Source organism: Lagenorhynchus albirostris, chromosome 17 (genome assembly GCF_949774975.1).
Source record: "Lagenorhynchus albirostris chromosome 17, mLagAlb1.1, whole genome shotgun sequence".
Classification (NCBI taxonomy): Eukaryota; Metazoa; Chordata; class Mammalia; order Artiodactyla; family Delphinidae; genus Lagenorhynchus; species Lagenorhynchus albirostris.
This window is the reverse complement of record NC_083111.1, coordinates 1,035,195-1,061,683: the sequence shown is the minus strand read 5'-3', so window position 1 is coordinate 1,061,683 and position 26,489 is coordinate 1,035,195. Positions and strand designations below refer to the sequence as shown.

At 44.8% G+C, this 26,489-nt stretch overlaps 1 protein-coding gene across 1 annotated transcript; it reads right to left on the bottom strand.

Moving 5' to 3' along the window:
* Window positions 1-937: 937 nt before the first annotated feature.
* Window positions 938-3,607, bottom strand: PPDPFL (pancreatic progenitor cell differentiation and proliferation factor like). The gene is given in 6 exon segments (XM_060128496.1): window positions 938-976; window positions 1,778-1,849; window positions 2,166-2,249; window positions 2,352-2,429; window positions 3,554-3,580; window positions 3,583-3,607. Coding segments are annotated over 6 exon segments (312 nt in total). The 3' UTR covers window positions 938-950.
* Between the last annotated feature and the right edge of the window lie 22,882 nt (window positions 3,608-26,489).

The window sequence follows — 26,489 nt, the reverse complement described above, 5'->3', positions numbered from 1 at the left end:
ATTATAAGTGACAAGAGAATTCATAACATACCTAGATAGAAAATTAATATACAGAAATCATTAGTCTGCAACACACTAAACACAAGCATTTGGAGGCGGAGATGGAAGGAAACACATTATAAAACATCTAGGAACACAACCATCCCCCAAAATGCAGATCGATGTGAGGAAAATTTTGAGACAGAGCTGAGGTGCAGATGAAGCCCCGAGCAGTGGAAAAGCACATTAATCTTGGGGGAAATAATTAATTCAACAGGAATGAATGTTCCCCCTAAGTTAATCTTGAAAGTTATGCAGTCACAATGGAAGAGCAACATTTTGGAAAAAATAGGGGGGAAAAGGCAAGATTTTCAAACTTCATATGGAGACATAAAAAGCAAAAGTAGAAAATTTCTGAAGACAAAAGTACAGAGAGAAAGACTTCTGATGGAATAGATGTAAGTAAAACTAAAACCCCTGACATTATATATTGAAAAGGCACCGGAAGTCTCTAAGAGAGGAATGGCTGGGGTCCTCAGATGGTAGGAAGGACACAGAGCTGAGTTCCCTGGGTTTTATTTTTCCCTAATATATCCTAAACTGAATACCGGAGGGAACAGCGGTCAGGAAACACCAATGGGGATAAACAAATAAACAAAAAGCCCCAGGAGAATCTGCTGGGTCAGATCAGAAGACCAGGAGAGGGGTCTGCCGGCCAGATGGAACACCCATTAGCTGTTACATAGAATTACAAAGAACAGTAATTCTTTGCCTAGAAGAGTCAGCTATTACAACAATGCCCACTGAATTGCAAAGTCAAAGGTGATTAGCTGAGAAATGCTTCTTTGTAAGTTGTCTTTACAATTGAGGTAAACCGGAAAAATAAATGAAACACTTACCTAAATAATTCAAGTCACTATACTTGATAGAGTAAAGAATACATCTTTTCAACAACTGGCCTTACTTTGGTTTTACAAAGTATCCTCTTTAGTTGATTCTGTGGAAAATGTATCAAAACACTGATGTTTTAACATTAGAATCTATGGACTGCATTGTTACTTACTCTTTTTACCCCAATTAGTAGCTAGTCGTTAGTAAAGGGTGTAAAAATCAACACAGTCACTTTTTAAAAACCATTAGAATAACAACTGTGCTCTTCAGTATGATAGAGTAGTTCAAAACGTGTTGTGTACAAACGCACAAATTCCGTCTTCTGGCTGGTAATTGGCACCCAGAGGCCAGTCCAGACCAGCAGCGGGACCTAGCAGGACTGTCTAGGACAGCCAGCAACCAGCTCACTGTTTTCTGTTTGTTTTTGTTGAGGCTCGTCTGACAAGTTTTTCTGTTAGAAAGTTAGTATTTTTCCCCTTTGTGATTCTTAGGTACTTTATGGGGAGATACTCTGAGAGCCTGTGATATCTTGTTTCTCACATTTGTGCCCATTTATTTTAGAGCCCTGGGGTAATTCTTGCCTGGAACAACTGTTGCTGGTGTGTTTGTCATATAACGATTCTCCATCATTCCTTCTACGTTTATAAACTGGAATTCCGCTGCAAGAAAGAGCTTTTCTTTCTCTCTCATTTGTTCATTCAAGTATTTTTTATATCTAAATAGATAAATGGACTTTATTTTATTCTACAGGCAATTGTCTATTATTATCATTATTTTACTGCTGAAATAGTCCCAGATTTACCCAGTTCATTCCTGTGTCATTTTGACACATCCCCATCATCTCAGGGGCATTTCTATCTTTTTGGCATCATGAAATAGTCCAGGCTTGTCTCTTACTGTTTCTTACCTGTCCTGGGATCAGCCATTTCCCCGAGGAGCTGTGATTCCTTATATTGGAGTAGATAATTGTTATTTGTTCCTGTAGGTATTGGAAAAACAAATTTAGAACCTTGCCTCCGATCCATTCCCACTAAACCATGATAATAATTGGCATATGAGTTTTCAGTTTTTTCTCTACAGATAGAATTAGAAAGTGTGCTCTGATCTGACTGATGCTTAACTAGGAGGGAGAAACTGTTTCCCCACCTTTACCCTCAAGTATGCTTCATATCAAAGTCTTCACTATCTTCCAGGAGACAACTAGGTTTTATCCTTATTAGTTATCATGATAATTATGACACGTATTGTTCTATTCTGAAAAGGAAATATCCTTATCAGAAAAGGCTAAAACTTACCCACAAGCAAACTGGTCTTCTCTGCCTGTTCAGACTGGAGAAAGGATTTAAACCACCAGGTGGATTCTGCCACTTCAGGTAACCCTATGAAATAAAATTCACATTACTCCCTTATCAAACACATTTGAGGGATGAAAAACGAAGGGAAATAATGAGGGTGATGCTGATAAGAAATAAACGACATACCTCGCTGGGATTTGTCATCATCTACGAAGTGAACAGAATCAGAGCCAGTTAGAGAGGTGCCTGAAGAAACGCCGGATTCTGTAGGAAACAGAGGATAATAAACAAGCCAGTAAACAACAAACACAAATTTTTATACATAAACGCTCAAGCAGCATGGTTTGAAATCATTTAATCCTGATCATGAATTCATGAATTGAAAATCTGATTAAATTATCAGCCTATTAAAAGTCTTCCAGAATAATGCATATTACATTTGTATTCATAAAGTAAATTTCTTTCCATGGTGGACAACTCTCTCTCTCTCCACAGATTAAATGTAGAATTTAAAATATATTATAAATGTTATCAAAATCAAAATCTTAGGAAGCACAAAATGAAGAATGAATATTATTGTACTATATTAGGAATATTTCTTGTATATTATATACACTAATTTGTACGGTATATACATTTTATTTGTCATATCATACTTGTATTTTAAACCTGTAAGTCTTTTAAAAGATCAGGATATAAAAATAATTTCTAAGGATGTAAATTTATTGTCCGTGAAAAGAATAAATCAATAAATGTGTCCAACTCTTATCTACAAACAACCCTCGAAATAAGAGTTTTCTGCATGCTGGCAAACATCCCTTAAATGATAATTTGGTTCTGAAATGATTGTTTCATTTTATGAAATTTCTGAAGTTTCTTTAAGAAGCTACAATGTTCTATTTAGCTATAAATAATCACAGATGGATAGATAAATAAAAAAAAAAAACTGGTCAGGTAGAAGCTGACCTATTACCCACAGCAGAAAATGGAAATGAGAAAATCTTTGAGGCAGAGTCACGTGACTCCTCTTTTCTAAGAAATGAATATTTTATTTATGTGAAATTTTCCGTTTTTAACACATCCTATTAAATGCAAGGTACATGAAATTAAAATATAATTATGAAGTATAAGCTTATTGTCACTTATTTATGTGTCAGTGGTTTCATGGACGTAACATAGCAGAGTTAAAGCAAGCAGTGGGGCTTGACCGCATTGATTCAGATCGGTCTCTGATGAGGTCTATTCCTATTTTCTTCACTGTCACAAATAATTGTCATTCTTCTCCCTTAAGTTCTGAGCAGGACATAATACGTAGGTTAATAATATCCCACAAACATCTCCTCAGATCATATTCTCTGGGGGTACCCTTCAGTGCTGGTACAACTTACTTCGATAATACTGGTTTGGGGCCAGAGGCATCCAATGGAAGGCACTGATGCCATTGTCCCCTGAGCAGGGCCAGTGAGGTGGTGGCCAGCAGCCTGCAAAACAGGGGCAGTGACGAAATGCTGAAATTTCCTTTTCCTTTTCCCATGAGTGTGTGTGTGTGTGTGTGTGTGTGTGTGTGTGTGTGTAACGCAGCATAATTTACCACGTAATAAATCTCATAAAGAGAATTAAAGAGTTTACACAAAATTGCAAATACATTGCAATGAACAAAAAATGCAATTGCTTTGCAAAGACAAGAAAAAAATACATAACCAAGTACCACAACAACGCCTACAGCTTGCTCCACCTGAAACACTAAAGGTCAGAGAAGAAGTGTGAACACAGCTGTGACAATCACTCACCCGCCTGCCTTCTCCAACCTTTCTTTACGGTAAACGTGGTTCTAAAGCTTCTTCAGAAAAGGCACACCATGGAAGGGCCGACTGGCCGAGATCCGGGACAGACCAGCTGCCTGGCAGGGGAAGGGGTGTTAACCGCCTGCAAGGCAGAGAGCGGAGCTGCGAGCACACGCAGGTGGGCACCAGGCCACCACAGGTGGAGCCGGAGGAGCCCTGCACGCCCGCCCCCTTGACCATGCCAGCCTGCCAGGTGGGCCTGGGCCCGGCAGGACTGGGCCCGGGTGTGGCGCTGCCCTCGGCTCTGCTGGTCTGACGGGGGCTGGGTGGGTAGTAGCCCGTCTGGGGATAGCACCCCGCCGGGCTCTGCGGGGGACGCCCCCGGCAGGCCGCCAGGCCAGCCGGGGGACTGGACGCCGTCACAGACACGTGAGTGGGAGATAACTCTCATTTTCCTCACCAGCTCTGCACCACCCCTGGCCACTACTCCGCGCCCCTCTCCTGGCTGGCGGCACCAAGGTTTTGCCCACCTGACACTAGTTTTTGTAACTTTCTATTGTAACACCACTCACACTTTATTGAGTTATTTGTTAGAATGCGAGTTTCTCAAAGACAGGGAGTACCCTATTCGTTTTCCCTTTAGCAACACCCAGTACAAAACCTGACACATACAGTAGTTCGTGTTCTGAAAATCTGATAAAAATAATGTATTATTCCTCCTGTGCATGGTAATGAGAATTACATCCTTGGCTAATAATTAAAATGCTATAACAGGGCTCAGATTTCCACACCATAAGCATGACGTAACGAGACTAATTTTTACCCGACTGTTTTCTGAGTCACGTCGTTTTTCAATAGCTCAGTATTAAAGTGAGGTCCATCCACATTTTCACTAAGTCTTTTGTCCTAGAATTAAGTTATGCAAACATTTCTCTTCGATCATAACAAGAAGAGAGCCCGACTCTGAGGACACCCTTCAAACCTAACGGACGCCTCACTAAGGGAAGAGAAAGGGAGGCTTAAGAAAGAGTAAGTACTAATTAAAGTCAACGGCAGCCTCTCTGAAAGGTGACCTATTTATCACATGGGAGACACTATTACTCCTCCTGGGTTTATTGACGATGGATGAAGTAGTAGATAGATATCCGATTGCTGCTCTGTAGAGCATGGAAATTCGTGGCAAGAAAGAGAGTTTTGCTGGTAGATGATTTCCTACCACGCTGCGCTGTCAGACGGTTGACCAAGTGCGCAGTGTGAGAGCAGACCTGGGCGACTCCACCGCCTCTGCCTCATTCCCGGCTGCAGCCATGAAATATGAAATGTCTGCGTGTGCACACGGCATGCCAGGGATCTCAAACATGCGGTAACATCCAGGCCATTGAACATGTCATATTAAACACACTGGGCACCTCTGACAACGATAGCTGCAAATGAACACGTGCAGCAGGTGCTTCCCAAAGGCACGCAGTCTGCGTGGGTGCTGGCCGTGGTGGGAATCATCCTCCATTCCCCTCACCTTCCTCCTGTGAGTTTTCCCGGGAAAAGAAACCTACCTGAGTCCCTGAAGGATGAGCTTACAGTTCACAGCATCGGAGTCTAGTGGTGCCGGGGAAGGGCTGTGGACCGGGGCCACCAGCGTCCTACCCCCGGCCACCTCAGCTCCCTCTGCCTGGCGGTTGCAGAAGATGATACACCCTTCACATGCTGCCTGTTACCATCCCACTTACACTGGTTAATAGTCACTCTCCTCCTTTCACAGAGTTTCCCCAACATATGAATGACATCCAGCTGCAGTCAGCTCATTCTGAGGTCCAACAATCTACTGCCAGGGATGCTAGAGCTTCACCTTCCACACGGCCCCCCGACCAGGTCCTCACAGGTAGAGGCTGTAACAGTTGCCCTAGGTCTCAGTCTGCTGGACTCGCTGTACCAAAGCACCACAGACAGGGTGGCTTAAACAATAGAAATTTATACTTTATTTTCTCCCAGTTCTGGGGGCAGCGTTGGTTTCTTCTGAGGCCTCTGTCCTTGGTTTGTAGACAGCCGGCTTCTCTCTGTGTCTTCACAGGGTCTTCCTCCATGTGTGCCTGTGTCCTAATCTGCTCTCTTATAAGAACTCATTCATATTGGATGAGGGTCCCATCCTAAAGACAACATTTGAACTTAGTTACTTCTTTAAAGACTCCGTCTCCAAATGCAATCATGCTCTGAGGTCCTGGGGGTTAGAACTTCAACATGTGCATTCTGGGAGAACACAGTTCAGCCCATATCAACCTGCAAGAGTTTCCCAGGTGATGCGGGCGCTCCACCCATCACCAAAGACGGGGTCCAGACAGCTGCCGGCCAGCTGAAGGGTGGTCCAGTTCTGAGATCCCAGCCCTGCTGGCGTCCTGCCCTTGGCTGGATTCCCTGGGAAGCAGACACTGAGACTCACATGGGGACATTTCTGGGGCAGAAGGAAGCCTTGAGCATCACCTGTTCAAACCATCAGTCTCATCAATTACATCACGAGATCACTCAGACAACTTACCAGGTGAAGTGAGATTCCAGACACAAAGTGTATGCTGAGCACTAAAATTTTAATTTCAGACATGGGATGAATTATCTCTTTAATTGAATATCCTGAATTATATCAATTTTGATTTATCTTTACCCATAAATCTGGGCACTGCTATTGCTGGAGTAGAATATACATAGTTTCTGACATAAAATTTCATACACTGCAGTCATTTTTTCACTGATCCTTCAACTAAACTCAGACAAAACAGTTTCTTATTTAGAATTAAAACCAGAGAAGCAATGAGCTTTAGAGGTAGAGATGAAAGATACAATTTTAATCATCTCATAGTAATTATCAAAGGGTCCAAATGAACACAGCATGTTGAAAGTATTAGATTGTGTATACTTTACTTGAAATAAAAATTTTAACTCTGAGAATTACACCTAAAAAGAAAGAATAGTTTTAACAGTGGTATTTATTTTATTGTATTTTTCATTCTTCATGCCTAATTGAGGATATAGTTTCCAAATATGGTGTTTTTTCACTTCTCATCTGTTTTTTTTTTCTCTTATGAGAATAAACTCTGTTGAACTTTCAGATGAAGTATTAACTTTTATCAGATGATCCAAAGCTCAAGTGGATTTTGAATTTCAGCCAAGGAAGGCAAAGTATTTTGATGAATTTCATCACCAGAAAGGAAGGGGAGAAGAAAAGTACTGTTGGCAGAACTTTCCCAAGCCATTGCCAGGAGGGATAGAAAACTTACTTGCATTGCAAATCCATCATGACATTATAACAGCGTTTTATGTAATCAAGATCTGTCGTTCAAGGCAATTTATAAATAATTAAATACGGAAAGGCGCAAGCGGTTAATGTTATGTGAGTCACAGCGTGTTTTTCTAAAGTATTACATCTATATGTGTTTAAACGCAGGCCCTCAATCACAAAAACATGCAGAGGTTGTGGACTTATAGGTGCTTATATAGTAAATGTTTGTAAAACAATAGTGTTACCTGCAATCTCGGGAAAATATTGGTGAAACTTTTGCTGAAAACAGAATTGCTTCAATCTATGGTACAACTTCTAGTTTTGCATCTATAATACTGAACTCAAAGGTAAACTCTGGATTCCTTCATGAATCCACACTCATTTCAGATTACCAGTGGAAGTGTGCAGATGTTTTGAGGTTTCCATAATTCTGGTCAAGGCCCCTTTGCTCTCACTGACTCATTCCCTCGTGACCACTCTACCCTTATCCACACTTAATTTAGGGCCGAAGTTGTTAGTGTTTTCCTTCTATGTTACTCTGCCCTCTCTCTCTTCCCCCAGCAGCATGGGATATACCTGGACCCGGGAACAGGAGGACAAGTGTAGGGGTCAAAGTGAGACAGGAAATAGAGTCTGCACCGCCTTCATGCAACTCAAAGCAGGTGAAAGACACTGTCCTCGGGACCGTGTCCATTTCTGACGGAGCCGCAATAATAGCTGTTCTGTCGACATCATTACTCCGACTGGGCAACGAGACACAGTGAGGAGATGAAGGAATATCCCCAAGGTTATTTATGGTCCAACGGGTGGAGATCATCTCATTCACGGAAGCTCAAGATGAAGACCCTTGGTTCATTGTGTGAGGAGATGCAGAGGGAGTGTCTCGCCCTGGAGCCCATGAAGGGAATTTCCTGGAATAAAGGGGTTTCTGAGGCTGCGATTTCTTTAAGGCTCTTTATTACATTATAAAAATATTTTTCTTTTCTAGCTCCTTCTCATGTGATGAAAGGACAAAACCTTTGTAGCTGAAGTAACTTTTTAGAAAGTTCCACTGGAAGCAACATGCTAACTGTAAAGTATGGAGCTCCAATCTCCGTCACAGCTGTGCTCAGATTCTAGTCCGGACAACCCTGAGATGCCTGTTGCACAATCGACTGCAGAGCGACACAGCCATTCAGAGCTCGGGACAGAGCCAGAGCTGGGGCTGGAGAGGCTAGTTCAGGATGTCACTCATGGAAGACGGTACTTAACACCAAGAGCCTGCCTGAGGTTACCTGGTGACGTGTGTGCAGAGAGGCGCAAAGCATGTGGAGGGCTGAGCCCAGGGCAAGCTCTGTCCACACTTAGAAATCCAGCCGAAGGGCTCAGGGCCAGCAGCACAGTAGAAGAAAGTTTTACAGATGTGGCTTCTGAGGAGCAAAGTGAAAGAAAGGTGGGAAGAAAGAGGATGTGTCAATGGCTTCAGAACAGAAACCACGAGCTTGCAGTACAGATGCCACCGATGGCTGTGCCCGGAGGTCCGGGCGAGGCTTGGCGGGGGCTCGGTAGGGAAACGAGAACAGCGATGGGGGTGCTCAGGAGGGAAGTAATATGAGAGCTTCTTAACGAGTGAAGTTTGTGGGGCTCAGAAACCAACGGACCACGGAGCCGAGGATGGCTCACAGGACGAGACGTTTCCCAAGTAGAAAACACAAAGAGACCATCTCATTTTAGGAAAATTCGATGAGTTCAGTTTTAAACATATTTGTATGGAGGTGCCTGGAGCACACAGGGCACCGGCAGGAGACGGGGTAACGGGCCTCCAGCCAGGGCTGGAAGGACGCACACAGGCGACACCAGCACCAACATTCAAAGAGCGCACTGGACGAAAGGAACCTGCCCCAGAGAATTAGGAGGAAAGCTGGGAGAACCCATTGGCATCCACATGACAGCTGCTTCTTGAAGGATGACGGTGAGTTATGTTGAAGGTTCTGGTCTTAGCTTCTCCCGAACGTCTTCAGCGTGGCTCCAAATCTGTGCAAGGAGATCGGGTAGATTAATGTTTCACGGTGGTCCAAAGAGAGAGAAAGGAAGGAGTTCTAGAGGGATGTAAGGACACATATTTTTTCTCTTGGAACACAGCGATTCCGACAACTGTGGCGTATTTGGAGCAGGAAGGAGCTGGCGTTGGTGTCATGGAAAGGAGATGGGGTGTGAGGTGGAATTCCAGTGTTCCCTCGTTGGCCGGCTGGTCTCTGGCAGGTGACCTCATCATGACGCTACCTCTCATCTGTGGGTGGAGGGTCAGCAAAGGAACTGCCCTGGGTTACTGCAAACATGACTCGTGATGGTGTACGTAAAGGTTCCACCACGGTACTTGGTGCATAAATGCTAAGAAATAGTCATTTCCTTCCTGTCCCTCCTGTAGGGTATTTTGAAGACCTTCTGCTCCAATCACATCTAAGCTCAAGAACATAATTATGTTTTTAAACCTGTTTTTAAATTTTAACAGCTATAGTTGGGGAAAGTTGAAATGATGCATGTTCATTGTTTTTGTTATTTTCAGTTTCATTACTTTGTATTGAGGTAAAATGTACGTACAGTGGAATGCACATACCTTAAGTGCATAATGGATGAGTTTGGGTAAATGTATACACGTGTGTAAGCACCATTCCAACCAGACATACAGTATTTCCATCACCCCAGGAAGTTCCTTCATCCCAAAATTATCTTATCCTCCCAAAACAGCCATTGCTCGGAATGACATCGCCACAGACTAGCTACGCCTGTTTTTAATTTCATATAATTTTTAATTTCATATAAATGGAGACATACATAAAGTATTCTCTTGTGTATGGCTTTTATCACTCAGCACTTTTTTTATGTATCCACTTTGTTGCATGTGTAACTAGCTTATTCTTTTATTTCTTTTCTTTATTATTCTTTATTCTTTTTCTTGCCGAGGAGCATTCCCTTCTGTGATTTGATCACAGTGTGTTTGTCCATTCTCCTGTAGACAGACTTTTCGGGGTTTCCAGTTTTGAGCTGTTATGAGTGAAGTTGCTAAGAACACACCTTTACAGGTCTTTTTGTAGATAAGTGTTTTCATTTCTCTTGGCTAAATACTTAGGAGCGGAATTGCCAGGTCATGGAATAGGTATGTGTTTGACTTTATAAGAAGCAGCCAGTTTTCTAAACTAGCTGTAAAATTTCACACTCTCTCCGACACCTGAGAGCCCAGTAACTGCTGACTTCCTTGTGTTTGTTATTGGCGGGGGTTTTAATATTATCTATTCTACTGGGTGTGAAATGCTATCAATTATGCTTTGCATTTGTATTTCCCTAATGATTGATGATGCTGAGCACCTTTCCCTGTGCTTATGTGCCCCGTATTTTCTTTTCTGAAAAGAAAGTGTCTGTTCAAGTGTATTGCTCCTTTGTAATTGGGTTGTTTGCCCTTCATTATTGATTTGTAGGAGCTCTTTTTAAATTTTGAACACATTCTTCTCTCCTTTGTGAATATTTTCTTCCATTCTGTGCTGCCTTTCAATTTTTCTTAATCATGTCTTTTGGTGGGCTGAAGGTTTTAATTTTGTTGAAGACTAATTAATCATTTAAGAAAATTATGTTTTGTGCTTTTCGTACTCCCACTAAGAAATCTTTGCCTATCCCAAGGTTGTAAAGATATTTTTTTATTTAGGTGTATTATACCTTTACATTTCACATTTAGATGTACGATCCATCTAAAGTTATTTTTATAATAAACATTAATTTTAAACGATGTACCTTCAGACATTCTGGGTTCTCTTTGGTGGTTAAATCTTTAAATGTCTTATGATAAAATGATGTTTATGACTCAGTGTGCAATTTGGGGTCTGAAATATGATACCGCTTTGGAATGAAATATGACACCACTTTGGAACAGACACATTTCTAATCGTACCCAGTTGACTGGTTGTCTTGTAAACTGAGATGTGATTGGATTAGAAAATATTTCACTTTGTATCTCTGAAATTAAAAAAAAAAAGCAACCTGTGTCTCACATCAGTACTTCTCAAAACTTTAAGTAACATCAAAAACTATAAAAAATATTATGAATGAAGTGCTTGGAGCTTCTCAAAAGAGCTACATGAATGTGTATATTTGATGATTAGTGATGAGTAACTGTATCTTTAAGGCTTCTCCCTTTGGAATCTATTTACAGTGTCTGAAGAAATACAGATTCAACCACAGACTTCAGAGGAAACCTAAGTTTATAATCTGAAATATATAAAACAATCTACAAACCATTTCTTGTTATTTTACACCATGGTGAAAACATATCCAGGACCTTAAATTGTTTTTATATTAACCCTTCAGAAGATAATGATTTCTAAAGTTGAAAACAGAGGAAGTCCATTTTATCACATAATGAAAATGCTATTTCTGTAAATTAAAGGAAGAAAATGACCAGTTTAAGTGGTCTGACCATCCAGCGTCATTTTGCCTTATGCTCCCTGAAGCTGTTGTTTGTAAAAGGCTCCAGTTTCATAACTGTTTCTTATTTCTGTATATTGAGCAAATAACTGCCAACCTGACGTCATCAGCCTGCATATACACATCTGCATATACACAGTCTGCATATACACTGTTAAAACAATGGATTTTTCCTGCCGTCTACCTAACTTTTTTCTGTTTTAACTTGAGGCTTGAGGCTGAGGATGGAGTCATACAGGCCGGCAGGTCCGTTTTTGTTTATTGGTGAATCCTGGCCGCTGCCACGTGTGTCTGTGCTCAGGACATAGTTCCGGATGTTGGGGCTGAGTGGGTGAAGTGAAGGGCCCCCAGGGGCTGGTGACGGACGCTACTGCAGCAGAGCTGCAGCCCCAGGCAGACCCCACGGCGACGGCCCATTGTCCCATCGCAGGGCCTAAGCGGGAATCACCACACAGACCAAGTTCCTCTTGTTTTCTTCCTTCTTCTCTTCAAAAATAAAATGACGCTATGACAGTTTTCTTCTCTACAACTTTCGACACACTTGCTTAGTTTAGAATCACCAAACGCAGAACTGTTTTGTTCATAGAAATATACTTTATCAGAAATAGTCAGGAATGAAAGCCTCTTGAAGCCCTGAAAGCCGGATTAAAGTGGATTTTGTCTTGTAGAAATCAAAGAGAGCATTTTCTTCAAGCTCACTCATTTCCTAATTTTTTCCTAAAACACAGATTATCCATGTTTATAAAAAAATTTCCTATATGTTGTCATAATGAAGTAACCAAATATCGTGGATCCCAATATATATAATACAAATATTTTTAAAGATTTCACCTACTACAGCATAGATTTTTGGGTTAAGGGAGTGAGAATATTTTCCCTTAATTTTTATTGGTTTGGGACTAATTATAGACCCATACCGCCCTCTGCTGGCCACTGTGTGCCTGACATTAAAAATGGATGTGAACCTGCAGAGTCTGTGAAGAATCCAACATTCCCCAGAAAATAAACTTTTGTTCCCCTAGTGAATGACGGTTTTTTTCTGACATTTGCTTTCCAATAAACAATCAATTTTTTTAATTTTTACCTTTTTATTTCTTTAATTTTTAAGCAGGGCTACTTACTTAATGGCAGTCTTTAGTATATTTCTTAGGATATTTTTTGTCAAAATGTCACTGATGTAAAGTTAAAATAACAAAATATGTGCAATGGAAGAACTGCCCCCAAATTACACATATATTTTAAATCGCTTTTTTACTTCATGTTTTTTATTTTCCATTTAATATATTTTCATATACAAAAAATTTTATACATTTGATATAATTATAAGATAAGGTCTATCACCAAGATGTGCCCTATATTCCACTGATTTGCCAGATGGATTGCATCCACCAAAAAGGATGGAGATTTCACTGATTTAGAGTTTGATACAGATGTCACAGGACAGTTGAAAGAGAAAGTGACGGGCAGCTGGGATTTGAAACTCGTAGGTCAGCTTGCTTTCTGAAAACAAGACTTCGGGCAAATATTTTCTGTAACTCACCTTCAGTGTCCTCATCTTCAAACCGCAGGTGACACGGGATCCTTACAACGTGTGCCTAATAACACATATTTCACGGAGCAAGACGCTGCCCGCGGGTCACCCAGCATCCTGGTGGGCGCAGCTCGGGTTCACAGGCCGTCCCTTCCTCTCTCTTCCTTCTTCTCTGAGCAACAGTTCTCACCGATGTACCTTCAAACACTGGCATGTATTGGGTTCTCAATAATATTTGTTAGTGAATGAATATCTTTAGCAGATGATGGCCGCAAGTGGAGACATGTTAGCATATTCTGGGGTCTGTATCTGGCCTGAATGCTTTTCCTAGTCAACATATTAAAAGAGTTCTAACTGAAACAGAATATAAAACTGTGGACTTATGACATTGTCCCCGAAAGCAGCTGAGTATATATGCATCCTTTCTTATTCTTTGTTTGGTTCCATGGAAACTGCTTTGGAAGGTGAGGGGGTTTTTTGGTTTTGCTTTTGTTTTTTTAACATCTTTATTGGAGTATAGTTGCTTTACATTGTTGTGTTAGTTTCTGCTGTATAACGAAATGAATCAGCTATACATATACATATATCCTCATACCCCCTCCCTCTTGCGTCTCCCTCCCACCCTCCCTATCCCACCCCTCTAGGTGGTCACAAAGCACCGAGCTGATCTCCCTGTGCTATGCGGCTGCTTCCCACTAGCTACCTATTTTACACTTGGAAGTGTATATACGTCCATGCCACTCTCTCACTTCGTCCCAGCTTACCCTTCCCCCTCCCTGTATCCTCAAGTCCATTCTCTAGTAGGTCTGCGTCTTTATTCCTGTCCTGCCACTAGGTTCTCCGGAAACTTTTTTTTTTTTTAGATTCCATATATATGTGTTAGCATACGGTATTTGTTTTTCTCTTTCTGACTTACTTCACTCTGTATAACAGACTCTAGGTCCATCCACCTCACTACAAATAACTCGGTTTCATTTCGTTTTATGGCTGAGTAATATCCCATTGTATATATGTGCCACATCTTCATTATCCATTCATCTGTCGATGGTCACTTAGGTTGTTTCCATGACCTGGCTATTGTAAATAGTGCTCAATGAACATTATGGTACATGACTCTTTTTGAATTATGGTTTCCTCAGGTTATATGCCCAGTAGTGGGATTGCTGAGTCGTATGGTAATTCTGTTTTTTGTTTTTTAAGGACCCTCCATACTGTTCTCCATAGTGGCTGTATCAATTTACATTCCCACCAGCAGTGCAAGAGGGTTCCCTTTTCTCCACACCCTCTCCAGCATTTATTGTTTGTAGATTTTTTGGTGATGGCCACTCTGACTGGTGTGAGATGATATCTCATTGTAGTTTTGATTTGCATTTCTCTAATGATTAGTGATGTTGAGCATCCGTTCATGTGTTTGTTGGCAATCTGTATATCTTCTTTGGAGAAATGTCTATTTAGGTCTTCTGCCCATTTTTGGATTGGGTTGCTGCAGCCAGGATGACGCACACCCACCAGCTCACCACCCATCGGCCATGAAGGATGTACATGTGAAGTCACACGCTCACATATGGGTGGACACTTTTGCTTTCCTTTAATCAAGAATGGCCCCCCTTGAAGGGGACCAGAATATGTCCCCCAAAATATGCCTCTTTGGCATAAGGATTATTTTAAGCTGATTATTTTGAGAAACAGCAGATGCAGGAGAAGCTCTGAAAACAGAGCCTAAGTTTCCTTTTTTAAGGGATATTCATGGAAAGCACACGCTCAAATCTGCATAACAAACCTTACTAAAAAATTCTTGTTTGTCACACAGTTCCTGACCCCATCCGGTAACTGACCTCCCTTCCCCGACCAGAGTCCAAAATGCCCCTCCATCGTGCAGCCTCAGATGCCACAAAAGGCCCCAAGCTCCAGCCGCTCACTCTTTGTGCACACACGTAATTAAAACTAGCTTTTTTCCTCTATTGCTAATCTGTCTTATATCAGTTTGATTTGCAGGCCCCAGTCATTGAACCCAGGAGAGCAGAGGGAAGACGTTGTCCTTTCCCTGCCCTCTGCACAAAGAGCCCCCTACAGATGCCCACCAAGTGAGAAAGGTGTTTTTAAAATGGTGACATGATTATCAAGTGACCAAACTCAGTATCACTAATGAGACAAACGGGTGTTATATCTCCTGATCTGCTGCCACTGGACGGCTGCAAACCCCCTCTGCAGCACTCCCACCAAAACTGTTCTCGGAATCTGCTGACAAACCCAGACTGTGAACATTACACAAAACTATGTCAACGCATAGATGCCGCATGAGCTGTTAAGTATCAGGACGGAGTGAGGTGTTCAGAGTAAAATGACTGATGAAAACGTGGGCACCAAATAAATCTTCTTACGTGGACAAAATGTCTCAGGGAAATAAGATCATAAGTAACTGTGGCTCCGTTGAGAAAGTGGAAGACAAGGCTCCAGGAAGCAGGGAAACAGCAGATTTTAAAAGCAGATTTTAAAATCACAGCAGATTTTCTCTTCCCGTGCACAGAAAACCTGAGATGCCTGGTTCCTCCCTGACCTCTTCGAGCCGACGCTCAGAGCTAGTGAGAGGCTGCCTGCCGGGCTGTAGTCCTCAGAAAGCCCACTGAATAAATCATATTTCTCAACTTGCGTTGCGTCAACTTTGCGTCAACGCAAAAAAAACTATGCGTTTTTTTTTTTCAGTTGACATATCTAAACGTCCAGTTTTCACCAAGACATTTTAAGACACACAAAGGAACAGGACACTCTGTCCCACACATGGCAAAATTAACAGTTGGCAAAGTTATAGCAGAGGAACACCAGCTTGAAGGAACAGACACCTTAAACAGATTGTTTTCAAGCGCACGTGGAATAGTCGCAGAGTAGACAGACCATAGACTCGGCCATAAACCAAGTCCTAATAAAGGTAAAAGGACTGAAATCACACAAAGTATATTCTCTGACCACAATGGAGTTAAATTAGAAATCAAAAAGCGAAGGTAATTTAGGGAAAGCACAAATATTTGGAAATCAAACAATAGATTGCTAAACAGCACACACCACACACAGGTGAACGAACGGCCAACGTAGATCTGAATGAAAATACAACATACCAGCATTTATGATAAACAGCTGTAACAGGACTTAGCTTTCGAATCTAGCTTTAAATGCCCATATTAGAAAAGAGTGTTCCCAAAACAGTGATGTAAGCTGTTCCCCGTTAGCATATTGATGAATGGCTAAATAATTTGTTGTATCCTTACAATGAAATATTATCTGGCAATAAAAAGGAATGAAGTACTGACACATGCTACGAGACTGATGAACCTCCGAGACAGTTACGTGAAGTGACAGAAGCAAATACGAGAGTCAGCATGTGGTGTGGTTCCCTGTCTACGAAATGCCCATGAAAGGGAAACTTAGAGACAGAAAGCAGATTGGGGGCTGCCTGGAGCCGTGGGTGTGGGCAGGAGCACGAGAGACCTTACTGGGAGTGTGGAAACGCTGTAAGCAAGCCTGATTTCTGGCGGAGGCTGCAGCACTCAGCAAGATTATTAAAAGTCCTTGAATGGCTGAATTTTATGAGATGTAAAATATATACCTCAATAAAACTGTTTTTTTAAAAAAGCAAAAGCTACATGCATCTATGGAAAGATGGAAAATACCTACAACCTCCCTTCTAGGTATCTCCTTCCAAAAATATTTCTCAAGAAAAAGAGGAAAAAAAGTAGTTGTGTTGGCAGTGATTCCTTTACTCCCTTGAGGACTTTATGATGGTAAGGCAGATTAAAAAAAAATTGATTAGTGAAACAACAGACTTACCAAAAGAAAGAGAAAACTACAGCATGGTAGAAAACTCAAATCTATCCAAATGTCTGCCTGGTAGATGCTACTGTCATTCTTTGTACAAAATAATAAACAGCAAGAGAATCAAAATCTCAAAATCCTCAAATAATCCCATCACCTCCTGCTGCACAGGGAGTCTGCCCACCCCCCCAGTTCCTCACTGTGCTCACACCCCACCCCACGGAGAGGACACTATGGCATGGAGACCCCTCTCCACAATCACTAACCCAAGCTTCCCCGCTCTGATTATAACCCCCATCCCTTCAACTTCTTACCCATTTGACTCCCTAGACCTGTTCTTAAATCTTAAAAGACTTCAAAGTATCAAGTCCTCTGAGTTTTCCTTCCACCAGCCTTGTCATTTCTTTACCCTTTAACTGAATTGAACTGGTTCATTGTATCAATAATATATTCACTGTTAGTTAAGAGTATGTTTAGCTTGATGTATTAAAAATATAAACAACACCACAGGTGTTTATTTCTATCTGACTAGTAAACAAACAAACAAAAAAGACAACTGTAAGTTACTAAAAAAGAGAGAGAAAAAAAACCTGTCAACATAGAATTACATGCACAGCATGAATGCCATTCAAACTAGAGTAGATGAATTGCATTGAAAAGAATAAAATATCTGGGAATAAGTTTAACTAACAAGGTAAAAGAGCTGTACAATGAGAACTATAAGACACTGATGAAAGAAATTGAAAGACATTCCATGTCCATGGATTAGGAGAATTAATACTGTTAAAATGCCCATATTATCCAAAGCAATCTATAGATTCAGTGCAATTAATATCAAAATTCCAATGGCTTTCTTCACAGGAAGAGAAAAAACAATCGTAAAATTTGTATGGAACCACAAAAGACACTGAATAGCTAAAGCAATCCTGAGAAAGAAGAACAAAGCTTGCAGTATCACACTCCTTGATTTCAAACTATATTCTAGATATATAGTGATCAAAACAACATGGTATTGGCATAAAAAAACAGACATATATATCAATGGAACAGAGTAAAGAGTCCAGAAATAAACACATGCATATATGGTCAATTAATTTATGAAAGAGAAACCAAGAATGTACAATGGGGTAAGAACAGCCTCTTCAATGAGTGATGCTGGGAAGACATCTCTCACAGACAGAATGTCCAACAACACAGAGAAACAAGCGCAGGTGGAAGAGAGAAGTCGGGGTGGTGGCTTTTACTTTTTATTTTTAATCAAGCTAGCCTGCTGGAAAGGTGGCTTATTTCTAAACATAAGACCATTTTATAGTTTATCGAAATGTCAACATACATATTTACACACAAATTTTCCTCCAGTGCCGTACCATTTATCTCAGAATACAGATGATCCTTTCAGGACAATGGCCCTAGACTCGGCCTCATCTGCAGCTTTTTCTTCTGTCCCTTCCTCCAACACAGGGGCCTCTTTTGGTTTTTGGATGTTCAGTCTGCTCCCTGCCACTTATTAGTCCTTCCAGAGTGTCCTCCTCCCCTTCCCTGTCTCACTTAGCTGGCACCCCTCAACCCTCTGAACTCAGTTCAAACATCACCTCAGCAGAGAAGTATCTCGACTCCCAAGAAGATCTGATTTCCTGCTGAATAATCTTGTAGCATCCTTCACCCACCACAACTGCCCTCATCTGTAGTTCATGCTTTAGGGGCAAGAGATACCCCTCCCCCTCTAAACCGTAAGCCCCATGAGATCAGGGATCCATCAGCTCTGCTCTCTGCTCCCCACTGTTCACACCTGGCCCTGCACATGTCGGCCATCTAAGCCATAGTCGTTGAATAAGTAAGGAACTAATATATCCATCAAGCTTTCTGAAGCCCCACACACCTCTTCATGTAGAAAGTATAAATTCCATCCTTGAAAGTTAGAGCAAAGGGGAAATTAAATTTATCCCTCCCTTACCCCCTCCACCTTATTTATTACAGTGTAAGAAACTCTATTCCAACAATGCATTCAGGGCTGTCACACCTCCAGCCCCAGTAAATAGGACTAATAATTGAATCATAGACTAACCGTATTATTTGAGACGTTGGCAGGTATCGTTGTTATGTTTGGAAGACTTAGCTTGACCAGCAATATATCCAAATCCATGGATGAGTCATGTCGTAACAAGGATCTACTGTACTGTTCAGATTTGGCTGGGAAATGACAGAGGTCTCCATAGCTTTCCTTGGCTCAGATCCACTGCCCTCTTGTGCAGTAAGAAAAACACCAACCTGAGAACCCAAGGCGGTAGGAGTGGAGGCAGGACCTTATTGAAAAGAAGCCCCAGAATTACTTCTACCACAGCCTGTCAGAAGATGTTTCAAAACAGAACAAAACAAAACCAAAAGGAACCCAGGGTCACCCTAGAGTCATGGCACCAAAAGGTCAATGATCGTGTTTCTAAAACAAAACTGCTGTTGCTGGATTTTTGAACGGCCAGAGTAGTTCCTTTTAAAAATGTTTTTATAACAAAAAGTGATGTCATTTTTAAGCGTGCTGCACTGTGAGCTCTAACAACAGCAGTGGTTGTTCATTCGACTGCTCCGTAGCGGATCTCACGGTAGGAGAAGCATAGGGCGCGCCAGGCTAACTGGATTCGAGTCTTGCCTACGGACCGATGGGTTGTTGGGCAGCCCATGTGCAAGATGGGTTTTATCCTGACTTTATCAGGATGAGATTAAAGGGATTAGGAGAGGATTCACCAAAATAAAACCTGCTGAATGGCTTCCACAATATCTAGCTCATGGTAACCACTTAATAAAGGACCTTCCTTGTTAGTACTGCTCTGTGCTGAATACTGTGTGAGCACCTTACCTGCACCAACAACTCTGAGAGAGAATCATCAATATTCCCATTTCACCAAAGAGTAAATGGGAATTAAACAACTAGCTCGAGGCCGCTCAGCTAGTATGTACACTAGTCACTATTCAGATCCAGACCTACTGAACTTCAGAGTCCGCAGTCATTTTTGAACTCAAAAACTGCATCATTTAATGGGCACTCAGGCTGGGTCATATTACCCTTTATTACACGCTTAACCAAACACAGTTACCCCAGTCTGCATGAGGGCTATTATTGTCTGATTTCCAAATACTTGGAGGTCAATAAATGGTCGTTCTGCTAACATGCAATATACAAACCAGTAGACTTAAAACAGCTGCCATATGTATGAAGTCTAGTTCTCAATGTCATCAGCTGTGAAGTAGTAAAATATACCCGTCCTAGAGAGTTGTTAGGAGATTTAAATAAGATTCACAAATATAGTTAGTGCAGTTCTTGGCTAAAGGCAGGCACTCAGTAAGTGCTTATTAAAAAAAAGAATACATATGCATGTATATATACACAGGTTCTTATAAGGATATAAAATCCATAAGAAAGAAAGAGAAAGAATGAAAGAAGGAAGGAAGGAAAGAAAGGAAGAAAGAAAGAGAAAGAAAGAAAGGGAGAAGGGGAGAGAGATAGGGAGGGATGGAGGGAAGAGGGAAGGAAGGAAGGAAGCAAGGAGGGAAGGAAGGAAGGAAGGAAGGAAGGAAGGAAAGAAGGAAGGAAGGAAGGGAGAGAGGGAGGAAGGGAAAGAAAGAGAGAAAGAAAGGAAGGAAGGAAGGAAGGAAGAAAGAAAGAAAGAGAAAGAGAGAAAGAAAGAAAGAAGGAAGGAAGGAAAGAAAGAAGGAAAGAAAGAAAAAGAAAGGAAGGAAGGAAGAAAAAAAGAAAGAAGGAAGGAAGGAAGGAAAGATAGGGAGGGATAGAGGGAGGAGGGAAAGAAGGAAGGAGGGACGGCAGGCGGGATTCAGGGCCCTGGGCTCTGTCCATCTTGGCACTCAATCACCAGGAGTTGCCTGCTGGCGGGAGGGATGCCTCCAGGTGTCTGTTTGCATCAAGGACAAGAAGCCTCCAGGGAACAGAGAACTGAAGGATGCGAACCTGCAGGCGCCGGGGCAGTGCGCTGGAGGGAAGGACATCTGGCGCTGGGCACTGCGTGTGTCAGCTGCTTGTCCTCTGAGCAGCCCCCGCGCCCTCACCTCTCCGGCCTGGGTCAAGGGCATGGAAAACGGGAGGCTGCGGGGAACCCCAGGCCCGGGGCTGCTGCGTCCAGTGCTGTGTCGTCTGCGCAGCGGAGACGAGGCCAGGTTCGGGACTGGGACTGGAGGAGGCTGGATGCCGTCTAATGGGACGCGTCTGGCTCGGACAGGAGGGGAGCCGGGGGCACCCAGGGAGTTTCACCATATCTTCCACAACCTGCAGGCGTGGTCACTGGAGGCATGGACACGGCCACCAAGACAGAGACGCAAGAAGGCGTCCCAGGACTCTGGGCAGGAGCTGGGCTCTCCAAGAGGAAGCCTGTCTACATAGCTTGAGAGACAAAGCAGGAGAACCGCTCTTCAAGTGCTTCTGTTCAAACCCCTTTTTCTCCCCAGGCTGACACAGCTTAAGAAAATATAATCCCCCTAAAAACAAAGGGTTATAATGAATCGTCTTTAATCGTCCTTTTCAAGTCAAAAACTGAGCCTCTCCTCACCCTAACGTGCCAGTGGTCACGCTGATACTTCGTTTGAACGGTTCATCTGCCTGAACTGATTGTGGGTGTATCTGGTGAAATCGCCTGAAAACATACCAATTCACGTGTTCTCATGGGAAAAGGACGGTGATGAGCACAGCATTTCCTATAATTTCCAGATTATTATTTTTTAGTTCACTTTGGAATCCATTGACTCACTTCTGATGGAAGTAGCCAACATTTCTATTCCAAGTACAAAGAAAGGAAAAAAAAGCAGCAAAATCCCACCCTCAGAAGACAACACACAGTACACAGCTTCCAAACTTGTTCTCTGCCATCAGCTGAGCGGTGCGTTCAAGTTCCCTGTACCGCCCTTCAGTGGCTGGGTTTCCACTCCCTGTGGGAGCGGTCCCACCCCCCGGCTCCTCCAGGGAAGGCCTCCCTGGGCTCTGTGTCCTGGGGACCTTCCATGCATGGCACCCACCCCTTCCGTCCGACACTTAATCCTGGGGCGTCACCCATGTTGATTTTCAACATTGTTGTGTCAAGTCAGGGCCTTCCTGGGGCTCAGGGTGATCTTCCTCCAGTGCAGAGTCTCTATCCTGATACACGGGTGGCTCGGATCCGTGTCGTGGGAACGACGTGGACCACTGGCTCTGAGCCCTCCCGTTTCAGGGGGCCCCGCCTCAGCCTGTGTGTTTAAAGATCGTGGCTCCCAGGGACCTGTGTCCTTTTTCTTCCTTACTGCAACTTGACAAACGCTGACCCTCATCTTGGAAACGAGGGAGAATTGTGCTGTACCCGGGGAAGTCAGCACGGTTGCAGGTGCCTGACGGTCCCCCCAGGAGGGACTGGGCGGAGGGGGTCCCGTCGATGGGAGGATGCGCCCTGGCTCACGTGGCCAGTGGCTGTTCCTGTAAAGGCGCAGGTTTGTCGGGTGCTCTGTGGCGGGAAGCGGCACCACGCCCACACCTCTGCGACCACCCTCATCCCCACATTTGCTGACACCAGGGAGTATCACCAACTGGGGAGACCCACCAGGCCGTTTCCAGAGCTCCCCCAATGCAGCTTAGAGCCAAGGGGAGCCACCTTTCAGTCGACCACAGAGAGAACACCGAGCGTCGGGGGAACCAGGTTGAACTGTGGTCCTTCTTGTGTAAGTTCTCCCCCAGGTGGAGGATGTTCCAGCGTGTGGGATCCAAGTCTCCCTTTGCACTTTGGTCTAAAACTACTGAAACCAAGACATCCTGTACCTTCTGTCCTCCCCTTTCCACGAGTGAGGGTCCCTCCTGGGGTGGAGGATGCATTTGCCATTTTAAGTGGAACCTGCTGTTTCCCACAGTCTCCGCGAAGCACGGGGACATCTGTCCTGATGTACGGGAGCGGAAGGATGAAAGCAACATTAAATGTGCAGGGGACGCCCATGCAGAGGCATTAAACTGGACCGCTTCCGGGATGGAGAAGGCAGCAGAGGCCAGGACACTAATTTCACCAGAGCTTGGAAGTAGAGAACGGTTCCTTCTTTCTACTTTGACGCCTTTAGCGGCTTTCGAGGAGAGTCTGCAAAGGCTGCTGGCTTGCATTTCCCAGCAGAAGGTGGCCTGTCCCCCAGCGCTGTGGAGGCTGCCGCCAGGGCTTTACCCCGGGAAGCAGTAGGGTCAGACCTCATCCCCTGTGAGGCTGAGAAGCCTCTCCTCGCCTTCCCGGCCAGAGTCAGAGGGCGCACGCGGCCCCCCATCCCCGAGGCTCTGCCCTGACGCTGAGTCTCCGCCTCAGCTTCCTCTCTAGCCTCAGTTCCCGTCACCCTTTCCGAAGCACAGCTCCTGGTCTGGGTCATCACTCAGCATCAACAACAGAATTCCAAAGGTTCCAGACAACGTGGCGTCTCGGGATTGCTCTCACGCCCTTGATGTCCACCCATAATCACCTTCGAATGGTTGCGCAGTGCCTCTGCCTCGTGATGTGTCCCCCCCAGTAGAGTCCGGGTCCGTGTGGCTGCCCTGGGGGTGGAGGGCAGAACCCCACCCACCCGGCTCCTAAGAGGCTTTAGGCTTCTTCAATCAGCTGTTGGTCTCTAGCCGCCGGCAGTCGCAGTAAGGAGGCTCCAGTGTTAATACTAGTTAATAATAGATGCTAACACTCTCCTGCTGCCCGTGAACTGGACCACCACCTCCCCTGGCAGTGGGCGACGGGGACCGGTCACTCCGTAGCGCCAGCGAGAGGTTTCCACCCGAGGTCTGAAGGTGAGGAGGGAGCACCATTATGATGCTGGCTTCAGGATAAGGCTTTTACTTTTAAACGCAGGTCACAGAGTGCGTTTAGAAAAGATTGCTCTGCCCGTATGTGTGTGTTTCTTTTGAAACAGGTATAACTTAAGAAAATGTCTACTTTGAAAAAATCACCGCATATGAAATGAGGTTTCCATCCGGGCAAACTAGCTGGTCAGCAGTGGACCCAAGTGCCCACAAGGCTCTGCGTGTCTTTCCTAGGGGCTTGCAAACAGTGTGCCCGGGTCTTCCTGGCTGGGGACGGCCACTGTCCTGGCGCAGAGGACAGGTGTCAGGGAAACTGGCGGGACCCTCGTGTCAACCGCGTGATCTGACAGACGCGTGTTTCTGGGAAATGGCTCGCCGGGAGGTGGGCCCAGATCTCAATTAAGGGAGAAAATCATAAGCAGAGCGTGATTTAGACTTTGCTTCTCTAATCGTCTTGAAAAGTCTGCTCTTTGAAAGGACTTGGCGTGAATATCCAGGTGGATGTCTGGGCGACTCGGGTCCGGGGCTAAGCCAGGGTATCTGGGCACAGGGGCGGGCGGGCAGCGGCACTGACATACTGCCCCCTCCCTGCTCAGTATGGCAGTGGCACTGATCCAGGACCTGAGCACCTGGAAGGCATTCTGCGGACCTACTGTGTGCTCTGCGGGGCCAGGGTGGGTGCCCAGGGGACTCGGGGAGCTCCCCCTCTGGCTCCCCGAGCCTGTCTGTCCACCGCCGCCTCTGCTGGGGACAACTTCAGCCCCCAGAGCCGGTAGACACTCGTTCCCCAGCGGCGCCTGCACTCCCTCCGGGCCCCCACTGGAGCCGGCGCCCAGACCCCTTCAGGCGTGGACACCGTGGGGTCCTCGGCCAGACCCGGGAGCGGGGCTCACACCTCCTCAACTGCTCTGCGCTGGGGGGTCCGGAGCAGCTCCGCCTCCCTCAGGAGCCCGGGGCCTCCCAGTCCGTCCCTCTCCAGGTCCACCCACCAGGCTCCCCCACTTCTCCTGCGGCCTGGCTGGCACTGGGCTATGGTCAGAAGCCTCCCCGGGGACCCAGGGTTTCTTACAGGCTCCCACTGGGAGCCCGGCTCCCTGTTGTCCCCGAGGAAGCACCTCAGTCCTTCTAGTAAGCGGGTGCAGACCAACCTGCCCACACATGTACAAGGAAGCCATGTCCACGACACGGCAGCGCCCCACGCTGGGGGCAAGGCGGGTGTGTCACTCCCGTGCGCTCACACTTACGGAGAGAAAGAGGACTTCCCGGCTGTGGGGCACCCCCATTATAGCTGGAAACACTGTTTCTTTACGGGTGGGCTTATTTCCCCAACAAAGTCCCATTAAAGACTGGAGTCACTTCCAGTTTTGAAAGCCACGTGGTGCTTATAGGATAAGAATACGATCAGTGTTGTCTCCTTTTTGGTCAAAGACCACAGCAGCTCCTTAGCTAAGTGCTCAGGACTCTGGTCCAGTGTCTTCCCAGAAGCCACACCCAAGGCCTGGGGTAAATGATATCAAGTTTGAAATGAAGCAACTGTGCCCCCGGTGTTACTTAGGAAAAAAGGGAGATGCACAGCGCAGACTGTGGTGGGTGGAACGGACACAGGAAGATGATTAAATAGGAAGATTATAAACATTCCCTAGGGAGGAAGACTGTGGGAAGACACTCTTCGTGCTCTGCAGCTGGTAATGAGCCTGACTCAGTCCTGTGATAGAAATGGTTACAACCGAGCAGTGGAATAGGTAGGGCTTGAACTTAAGCACATTAGAGATGAGTGCCCATCCCCCCCCCGCCCCAGTTCCCTATTAGCAGTGTGACCTGAGCCCTGCATCTCCATCTCCTCACTTGCCCTTGCAGGGCTGGCTACTTTGGGGAATAACTGAGCCATGCGTGTGGAGTGCCCAGCACGGTGGGCAGCTCACATGGAACCTTCTAGAACCGCGGCCTGTATATCACCCTCCACTCCACAGACTGCCTGGCCTCAGGGTCTTGCCTACTTAGCAGACCAGGTGGGTAGCGGAGTGCCCAGCCGTGAAGGAGGACACACAGTGGGAATCTGCCCCATCGTGGCCACTGATGCCCTGGGATGCTCGTTCCCGCCTTTGAGCCTCTGCCTGTGGGTCATCAGGGGCCCAGCGAACAACCATCCGCGGTGCCCCTGAGTTTCCAATACGATGCTTTCCTCACGACGGCCCAGACTGATGAAAGTCTTCCCCCCTCACTCACCATCCTTTAAGCGGCATAGTGCGTTTGTAAATATCACCTGCGTTTCTACAAACACAAATAAGTCACTGTTAATTAAGAACAGATTAAAAACTCAGGGTTTAAATAATGTTTGCCTGAAATTGGGGCCACTGCAAAATGAAGTTCGGTTCAGGCCCTGGGTGTGCGGACCAAGCGTCCACCTTCCCCGAGGTGGCAGCCTTGTCAGAGAATTATGGAAAAGGATGATCGGAAAGGAAACCGGGCGTCTCCCCAACTCCACCAGTAGGTGTCTCTCTGCGCCCACAGATCCTGGAGCCCCAGCGTGCTCTCTGCCGTCCTTCCTGCTCCTCTAACTGCCCCGTCCGCAGGTACGGATAGGACGCTGCGGGCGTGGATGTCTTTGACCTTGAATGGCACATGAACTGCAGTGCAGCCACCAGAGGTAAAGGGGGTTCGAAAACCACGCCTTGAGACGAGGTGCTGCATA